Here is a 9,990-nt window from a genome sequence, read left to right as displayed (position 1 = left end):
TTCCAAAATTTCCTTGCCAAATAGTCCAGTTAGTTTCAGCTAATGGCAGCCAATGCCAGGTAAAAGGAGATTGAAAAGGATTGGTCAGAGAGGAGGGAAAAGATCAAGAAAAAAATGTGTCATAGAAGCCAAGGGAGGAGCACATGCAATTCATTCAATTCTGCAAATATTTAAGTGTGACCTCTGGGCTTCAGTCAGACTGAGCACATCAGACCCCAAGATGACAAAGGCCTGGTCAACATCCTCAAGTGGAGTGACAGAAAAATTTTCAGGCAGAAACTGTGACAAAACAGGGTGACTGAACTCCAGCTGAGGAAAAAAACAACAACAACAACAAAAAAAGAAACCTAAAAAAATTTTTTTTTCTGACTGCAAAGTTCTGGTTAAATTCACTGATAATAACTTTTCTCTTTGGGAACTTTGCACTCCTGTTTTACCAAGGAGGTGATCTCTCAAGCAGTGAGCTGGCACCCTGGCCAGGTTTTGAATGGCATCTCTGCTAAGACTCTATTTAACAGTGTTAAATGGTGCAAGGAGGTCGAGCAAAATAAGAGCTAAGATGTTACCAACAGATTTAATAAAGAGGGATTTGTTAGAGACCCAGGTGAGAGAAGTTTCTCTGAGTGGGCGGGGCGTGGAATAGGAAACGCATATTATCCAGAAGTAGGGCTGTAATAGAAAGGAGAGGAGGTAGCCAGTGAGGGAGGACAGTTTCCCACACAAGAGAGATCTGAGCATACCTGTGAATGACTACAAGAGTCCCGGGTCAACTAGATGGCTTGGGATGCTTACAATAAAGACACCTATTCACCGTGCAGCCCCTCATGGAGTTCTTCTTTGAAGTACCTCAGGATGTTTCTCCTACTACACCTGGAAACCTTGGCAGTCACTGGAAGTCACAAAAGACTAGGTGATTAGGAGATCTAAACACTGCCTTCTGATCCTGCCTGCTTCACTAGCATGCCCAAGACCCCAAGAGAGCAGAACCCCTGGGGTCTGAGAAGCAGCCAACGGAAGGTAGAGTACCAAGCGTCTGGGATCCAGGCTGCAGTCCCGCCTCTGACACTCCATAACCTGATACCCCGTAGCCTTGTGACTTGTCTTAATTTGTTCCCCGAGGTCTTGAGGGATGCCCAGAAAACACCTTTTGGGTTTGAGTGCAGTCTCTACCAATGCACTACAATGCGACCTGGGGCCTCGGTTTTTCCTTCTAGGAAGCCCTGCTTTACAGAGTAACCGAGAACAGCGGTCAACTGACCACTAGGCATACAGTAAGTGCTCGGGAAATGCCAATATCACCGTCTCCCATTACGCCCAGGTACAGCCTCTCGCTCCACACCGCACCTTGCAGCGGGGGCGGGAGGTCCCCGCGCTCTGGTCGGCTAGCCCACTCCCGCTGCCCCGGCGCGGGCCGCCTGTCGCTGACAGCAGCGGTGCATTGTGGGCCTTGTAGTGCGGGGCTGGGGTTGGGTGGGTGGGCGCGGCCGCGGCAGTCGCAGCGGGGCCATCTTCCGCGGGCCGGCTGGTTCGGCCTGTGCAGCCCGCACCCGCGCCCTTCGCCGGGCCCGATGGCTCCGCGGCCGCTGAGCCCCTTGGTGCTGGCGCTGGGCGGCGCCGCGGCCGTGCTGGGCTCAGTACTCTTCATCCTCTGGAAGGCCTACTTCGGGAGCGGACGGGAGCGGCGCTGGGACCGGAACGAGGCCTGGTGGGGCGCGGAGCCTCCTCGCCTCCCTGAGTGGGACGAGTGGGACGTGAGTGCCGGGCCGGGGTATCTCCGCACGTGCAGCTGAGGGGTGTGACAAGCCCCGCGAGGCCGGAAGCGCCTGGGTCCGGGACTTGGCGCCACAGCCCGCTAGCCCCTCGCGAAAGGGCGCGCGGCGGGCAGCCAGGCAGTCGTGAGTCCCGGAACCGAGAGATGGGTGGGCATTTCAGGGAGTGTTTAGCACCGCCCTGTGCTGCCGCGGGACCCGGGCTTCCTCGTGGGCGCCAGAGCTCCGTGGGCGCGGCCCCGGAGTGATGTCGGGCCCGCGCCCTGTCCAGTCCGCGCTCGCCGGGCGCCTGCGCAGTACGCACAGCCCGCGGCCTGGGGCATGCTGGGAGAGGCCTCCGCCCCCTTCCCGGCCCCTGGCCGAATTGCGAGTTTTTCCCTGTCCGTGGTACCTACGATCCTGGGTCGCGGGGATTGCCAGTCTGAGGAGGCTGAGACTTCGCGAGAAGGAATTTCACCGAGGTCACTCAGGGAAAGCCAGGAGAATAGGGTTTGGGATTCAGGACTCCAAAGGCAGCGCTGGTCTCACTGCACCAGACCATGCCTGCCTGCCCGTTGACGGGTGGGGAGCGGGATGGACGCTTTGGTGTCTTCGGTCTTCTTTTAGGGAGGGTCCGGAGGGAGGGTGCCGGCCTCAACCTGACCTGTGCTCCACAGCCTGAAGACGAGGAGGACGAAGAGCCGGCGCTGGAGGAGTTGGAGCAGCGTGAGGTGCTGGTGCTGGGGCTGGATGGCTCAGGGAAGAGCACGTTCCTGCGCGTGCTGTCTGGGAAGCCACCGCTGGAAGGCCACATCCCCACCTGGGGCTTCAATTCTGTGCGGCTGCCCACCAAGGACTTCGAGGTGGACCTGCTAGAGAGTGAGCAGACCCCCCCCCCCGCCGCCCCCCCACACACACACACCATCTCCCCATCACCTCAGCTGGACCCAAGCGGGGGATCTTTGCCTGGGGGTGGCTCCAGCATGCATATCTAAGCAGGACACGTCCCTGTATGACATTCTTCCCCTGCCTCTCTGGGGCACAAATATAGTCCAAGCTCTGTCTTCTGAAGCGATGGGCCGTTCATGATCAGGCAACTCCAGCTTGGTCACTGCCTGTCCCTCACCCCTACTGAAGCTCACATGCCTAACACTGAGATATCAAAAACTAAAGTTTCCTGTATGCCAAGCACTTGACAGGCATTATTATGTAATAAAATCCTCCCAACAATTCCAACAAACTGGAAACAGTGATTATCCTTGTTACATGCATGAGGAAAGGGAGGCCCAACAAGTTAAATAATTTATCCTGGCTCACCCAGCTTGCCAGTCTGCTAATGCAGACTCTGACTCTAAGCTCTCGATGTTAAGTACCATGCTACATTGCTTGTTTCTGAAGGATGCTTCCTATTTTCTTCTGCCCTTTGCACTGTTCCCTCAGTCTGGAAAGCCCTTCTTCCCTTGATAAACTGCTACACCTTCAAGATTTAGGTCAAATATGATATCCTGTGAAGCCATTTCTGACTCCCAGGCTAGGTTAAGGGCTCTTCCTCTGAGGTGGCTTTTGCCACATACCAGGCTGTGTCCGTAACTAAGCATCTGGGACACAGATGGGTCTGATCCAGTCTGGCCCCTAGGGCCCAGCCTCCAGCAGATACCTGGGAGAGCTTGTTGAGTGAGTGATCAGAGGGGGTCTGGGCAGCGCCTATCCTCAGTGTTAGGCTTCTTGGGATCCCAGGAGAGGGTTGGCTGAGGGGGTATTGAGAGGACAGCAGTACTTAGCCACGTGTGTCTAGCTACAGACTTGGAGGGCAGGGACAAATGGACTTCTTGCCAGCCACAGGGCTCAGGCCATAAAGATTGGGTAGGTTTAGTTAAGCGTTATGTAGTGAGATCAGACTCTGAGGGCCTACCTGTTGGCCTGAATGGGCCCAGTTCTTCTGGTCTCAGGCACTTGCTTGCTGGCCTGTCCTGGCTATATCTTTCCTCCCTGATTGTGGCAAACATTGATATCCACCTGGGATTTGGTTCTTTAAACAAGATTTTCCCCATCCCTGGAAGAAGGGGTTTGGTGTTTTCATGTTACCCAAGAGTCTGACTGGTCACAATCCAGGTTTGATAGGGTCACTCCTGGATTCAAATTCAGATCTCCCATTCAAGTCCTAGAGTTTTCCCTTCCCACAACACTCACATGGCTGTGGTCTCCAATGCCTGGCCTGGAGCCCAGCCAAGGATGGGCCCTTCGTGGATCTTTGATGACTCTTTCCGTCTCCCCCACTTCGTATACCTCTTTTATTAGCTAGTTCTTTCAGCTTTATTTTCCAATAGATTCTGCATCTGTCCACTTTCCCCCACTTCCACCACTGCCTGTTTGATCCAAGCCACCATCATCCCAGTACTATAATAGCCCCTGTGCTGGTCTTTCTGCTTCCACTTCTGTCCCCAATGTCAGCCAGCAGTATCTTTCAGACACCCATGTCACGCTTGCTTAAAACCCTTAAGGGGATCCCCACGAGCCTCACTGTAGCCTTACAGCCCCTGTGTGTTCAAGCCCTGGCCAACCTTGATGGTTGTGGCTTCTTCCTCCCTCCCTCAGCCATCCTGGCTGCCTTCTGTTTCTCAAACACAGTGTTCTTGCTCTTCCTTCTGCTTGTAATGCTTTTCTCTGCCTCTTCCCTTAGCTCCTTTTCATTAATCCAGACTCAGCTCATATGCTGCTTCCTCGGGGAGACCTTCCCAGATGACCCAATCCAAAGCCACCCTCAGCCATTTTCACTTTTTCTGTTTGATTTCCTTCCTTTCTGAAATGTGCTTATGTGTTACTGCTGTGTCTGTCTTGGTTACAGAGGGAGCTCCTTGAGAGCAGGAGCCTTGCTCACCTCTGTATCCCCTGTCTGCCTTGCTCACCTCTGTATCCCCAGCACCCAGATCAGTGCTTGGCACCTAGTAAGCACTCAGTAAATACTTGTTGAGTGCCTGCTATGTGCCAGGCATTGTGCTGAGGGCTTTGGAGGGGATCCAGATGTAAACAGCTCTAACTCTCAAAGAGCATAGAGTCCACAAGTATCAGAAATATATTCAGCAACACTAGGATGTGATGTGACTAATGGGGACTGTGCAGAGGGACAGAGAGGAACAAGAAAGCAACCCAGGGTACTGTGTGGGCAGCCATGTGGAGGTAGGACTGAGTGTGGTGTTTGCAAGGAAAGAAAATGGGGTGACCAGACTGAACAAGAGGCACTGAAGGGAGAATGGCTGTGCACAGGCTGGGCAGGGAGTCCTGGCTTCTGACCACACCATTACTGGCCAGGGAGGAAGCTAGGAATTGGCAGGAAGCAGCCCAGGAAAAAGAACTAGAGAGTACTATTTAATGAGCACCTTGTATGCCAGTCCTGTGAAAGGTGCATTGCGTGTGGTACCTTGGCTTTTGCCACAACCTATTAGTAGGTAAGTTCAGTGAGGAGGAGAATGCTGCTGCTTGAAGGCAGTGACTTGCCCAGGGAGCCCTAGCTGTCAGAGCCCGAGCTAACCAGGTCTGATTGGCTCCAGAACAGGTTGTCTTTTCCTTGCCCCTGGCTGATGGAGCCTTGGGAAGCCAGAAGAGGGGTGGTCTTGAGGCTGTATGTACAGAGCTGGGGCCTGAGGAGGCTCTGAGCTGGCCCCTGGCCTCTCCTTAGTCGGTGGCAGTCAGAACCTACGCTTCTACTGGAAGGAGTTTGTGAATGAAGTAGACGTGCTGGTGTTCCTGGTGGACTCGGCTGACCGGCTGCGGCTGCCTTGGGCCCGGCAGGAACTGCACAAGCTGCTGGACAAGGACCCTGACCTGCCTGTCGTCGTGGTGGCCAACAAGCAGGTGAGAGCCATGGGAGGCCGGCTTAGGCCAGTTGGGCTTGATCCACTGATCCCTGGGCAGGGGCAGGGAGCACAGGAGAGAGATTCAGGCCCAAGTCCATGACCCGGAGCACTTGGCTGAGATTCTGTCCCCTGCTTTTCATCCTGTGCTTTTTCCTCATCCCTGACCCTTGTCCTCTATCTGCCTTCCTCTTTGTCTCCCTGCCACCCACCATCCTGGAGAAATGAGAAAAATAATGATTAAGCATCCACTACATGTCAGTCAGGTATGGTTTTGAAGAGCATTTCATATTATGCTTCTAATTGACCCTACTAGGTATGGGATACTATTCCCATTTTACAAATTGGGAATCTGAAGCTTGAGGTTTTTTAATCTCCCCAAGGATGTACACCTTGAAAATAGTGCAACTGGGATGTCTAAATCCAAAACTTATGCCTTTTCTGCATTGCCATATCCTTGTGACTTCCAGCTCTAGATCTGAGAGGTAAAGCTGGGAAGTAGTAAGTTGAGCCGATTGAAATGACAATATTATAAGTGTGCCTACAGTGTGCCAGGCTAACCACCTGACAATCATGACCTGACTTAAATCCTGCAAAACCCTATGATTGGCCTTGTTATTTTCCCTCAATGCCCAGAGTTACAGCTGGTATGTGGCAAAGGCAGGACTCAAAGATCCTTCTTAATCACACTATACCTCTCCTGGGCCTTTGGCCAGACCTAAGCTGCCCTTCTCAGTACATACCAAGTTAAGCTTCACCACGGTACAGAGTTCTGTCATTTTTCCTGTGGCCTGGCCCATGTCCCTGAGAACTGTGGCACATGTTCCCAACCTGTCTTGAAGTGAAGCTGTACGTCTTTGATCCCAGTTTTCCTTGCCTGTCAGGAAATACTTGACAATCATTTATAAATATGCCCATATGTCCTGTTTTCCTGGGATGGTCCCATGTATGCCTGTTGTTCTGGTATAATTTTTTTTTTTTTTAATTTTTTTTTCAACATTTATTTATTTTTGGGACAGAGAGAGACAGAGCATGAACGGGGGAGGGGCAGAGAGAGAGGGAGACACAGAATCAGAAACAGGCTCCAGGCTCTGAGCCATCAGCCCAGAGCCTGACGCGGGGCTCGAACTCCCGGACCGCGAGATCGTGACCTGGCTGAAGTCAGACGCTTAACCGACTGCGCCACCCAGGCGCCCCTGGTATAATTATTAATAGTGCCCACTTTGAGTCTCAGAAGTACCCTGGTTTGGATGATGAATTGTATCATCATTCTACTCATAATTTATGGCAATATAGAACCTACAGGAGACAACACCTAAGGTCCCATGAATTCTCCAAGAATTATTTTAATTTGGGGCCAGGGCTGAAATTAAAATGTACCCTCACCTGCCATGCTCTGCAGTGGCTTCTTTTTTCCTCAGCCAGTGTCTAGGAGTCTGGGGCAGATAAGGCCCTTGTCTGGAAATGACCCTAGTATAAGATCTCCCCACTACTGAGTTTAGGAAACTGAGCTAGGATTCTTGTAAGGGGTATAGCCTTGGTTATCAGCCCAACCTGGGTTTGAAACCTGGCTTTGTCACTGTGTCCTTAGCTAAATACCTTCACCTCCCTGAGTCCATTTCCTCAGCAGTTCAGTGCAGACTGTGAGAATCAAATAAGTCTAAGCGCCTCTTACAATGCCTGGCTTAAAGGAAATGCCATCTCTTACCACAGTGGCTGGTGATGGTATGAAAAGAGGTTGGTACCAAGGAAAGACGGGCCCAGAGGCCACTTCTGGGAACTTAGGCCCCAGTGTTCCCCGGGTAGCCAAACAGTTCTTTCCATGGATGACAGCATGGGTGCTGGGAAACTGTCAGCTCTGTTCCAACTAGCTTCTCCATCTCCTCCCAGGACCTGAGTGAGGCCATGAGCATGGTGGAGCTGCAGCAGGAGCTGGGCCTGCAGGCTGTCGATAGCCAGCGGGAGGTGTTCCTCTTGGCAGCCAGCATCGCCCCTGCAGGACCTGGCTTTGAAGACCCCGGCACCGTGCATATCTGGAGACTGCTCTTGGAGCTTCTCTCCTAGGCTGGCCCCCACCTGCTCACGCACCCAACCCTGGAGACCCCCGTTCTGCCACTCCTGCTTCTCTATTGCTGGCCTGTGCCTGAGGCGGGAGCTGTGTGGCAACTCTTCCCTTCTCTCCTCCCACACTCCAGGACAGGGCCTGAGCAAGGCCAAGAACCACACAGAGGCCTTCCTGGTGAGGTGACCGTGAGGCTGAAGTGGGGAGGCAGGTGAGGCAGACAGTGGAAGAGCATAGTGTCTGGCTCACTCCAGGCTGGAAGTGGATCCAATTTTCACCGGTGAAGGCCTGCACCCTCCTTCTCTGATGTGTAAAGCAAGGTGCTCAGTGGGCTCAGTTCTCACCACTGCAGGTTGAGGTGACTGAGAACCAGTATAGTGTCAGAAGTACTCCCAGTCTGAACCATTCCCTCCTGGAGACTTCACGCCCCTCTCATGCAGGCAGGTTCTGGGCAGTACACAGTGAGCCGTGGCTCCAAGGCCTACGATGTCCTGCAGCCCCAGTTCTGCCCAGCTGGGTCACGGCCTTGTGCTATCTCTGCCTCTCTGGCCCTGGGGCCATCATTTTTAAAGAGAGGTGATTTCCATCGTTTTTTTTTTTTTTTTTTTTTTTCTGACTTGGAAATACATTTTCCAGCCATGAAGGTAAGAAGTGCTAGAACGAACCTGGAGATCCTAGCAAGCTTTCTGAAACCTCCTGCTTCTGCAAGCCAAGGCCTGCCTGCCAGACTACAGGATCAAGTGGTATTCACCCCCAATCAAAAAAACTAAAGGCTTTTTTCCCCCTAATCTGGACACACAAGCTGCTGCTCTTGCACTAACTGTGCCAATGCCCATGTTTACAGAAGTCTGGGGGAGGAACCCATGTCCCTGGGGAGACAACTGTCAGCTGGAGCTGGGTGTTGGCCTCAGAACTGTGTTTTAATTATTTATTTATTTATAAAAGGAACAGGCCAAAGTTTTAGGTTCTGTTTCTAGGTGCTGTTATCAGAACCCCAGATGACTGTCATGGAAAACTTGTGTCTTTGAGGAAAATAGCTGGAGTTGTGAGGCAATGTGATAACCTCCACATGTCAGTGGAGACAAAGCTCTAGCTTCCCCCTATCATTTACAGCTGTATGCAGTATCATACTTCACATTAATCCACATGAACTTAAACTCCACCACCTGGCCTGATAAGTCAAAAGGACACACCTCCTTCTGTGTAGATGGTGACTCTAGGAGAGGAAATTTGAATCGTGTAAATCCAGGCAAAAAGAAATGGGAATTAGCAGATCAGCCAATAGGGGGACTTTGGGTACCTCACTCAGCCTTTCTGGACCTGCTGATTCCTCACTTAAGCAAAGTTGGACAGAATTTCTGGGTTTTCTCCAGTGCACACTCTAGGATTCTCCTGTTTCCGGTGACCAGCCAGTTTGTCTATATATTGACACTTCTCTTTAGTGCAGGCAAAAGAAGGAGCCTTTTGTCTGTCAGGGGCCACTGAGTAATCAGTAGCCACAAATGGACTTTTTTTTTTAGAGATCATATCCAACTCCGTTTGCTTTTTAATTGAGAATACAGATTATGTGCCTTCATTTCATTTGACATTTACTCAGTGTGCTTCAGTTCCATGCTGTGGCCTATGTGAGAAAAGGCACAGGGAGGGAGGGTGGGGAGGGAACCCCCCAAATCCAGAAGTGTGATTATTGGAACAGTGGCCTACCATGCTCTTGGGCTGTAGGTATATCAACAGAATCACTGTTATTTGAAATCCTGATTAATGTTCGCAGAAGAAAGAGATTTGATTGGTTTTACTTAAAATATTTAAGGAATGACTTGGCTTTTAAAGAGTAGCCTTTGAAACTTTGTCGACAAATTTTCATTTTGACATTGAAAGATTATAAAACTACTTCTCTGTTCTTTGAACTCCTGGTTCTCCAGTGCTTGACATTTACCTTTGGAACCAGCAGTGTTGTAGGGGATCCTTTTCTAATTAAGATCTGCCTTTGGTCTAATGAGTATCATTATGTAATACAATTTTCAAAGTCTCCAGTGAGGGCAGTGAACTTGAATAAAGAGTTTAACTAACTATATCTACTTGAGCAACTTTTGAAGACCACTCCCAGAACGGACAGGTCCCAGTGGTTCACCAGAAGAGACACCACCGGGGGGCGCTGAAGGTCCAGAGTACCACCCCTCTGATACTTGTGCAGAACATAGATGTTCTCTTGGCCTGTGAGTGTGCCTCATCATATTTGTGGCTGACAGCTGTGCTCTGGTAGGGTCGTTGGCCTATCCTCCAGGCAGAGTGCCAACAGTGCTTATCTGCTCTGGTTTCTGCCAGGATT

The 9,990-nt window shown here is 51.4% G+C and overlaps 1 protein-coding gene across 1 annotated transcript; it reads left to right on the top strand.

The window, feature by feature from the left end:
* Positions 1-362: 362 nt before the first annotated feature.
* On the top strand, positions 363-9,735 carry ARL10 (ADP ribosylation factor like GTPase 10). The gene is made up of 4 exons (XM_045500947.1): positions 363-1,751; positions 2,426-2,627; positions 5,425-5,600; positions 7,490-9,735. The coding sequence occupies exons 1-4, from the start codon at positions 1,287-1,289 to the stop codon at positions 7,661-7,663; spliced, it is 1,017 nt and encodes a 338-aa protein (XP_045356903.1). The 5' UTR covers positions 363-1,286; the 3' UTR covers positions 7,664-9,735.
* Positions 9,736-9,990: the final 255 nt, after the last annotated feature.

This window comes from Leopardus geoffroyi, chromosome A1 (assembly GCF_018350155.1).
Source record: "Leopardus geoffroyi isolate Oge1 chromosome A1, O.geoffroyi_Oge1_pat1.0, whole genome shotgun sequence".
NCBI lineage: Eukaryota > Metazoa > Chordata > Mammalia > Carnivora > Felidae > Leopardus > Leopardus geoffroyi.
Note: the sequence above shows the minus strand (reverse complement) of the source record. Positions and strands in the feature narration are given on the sequence as shown.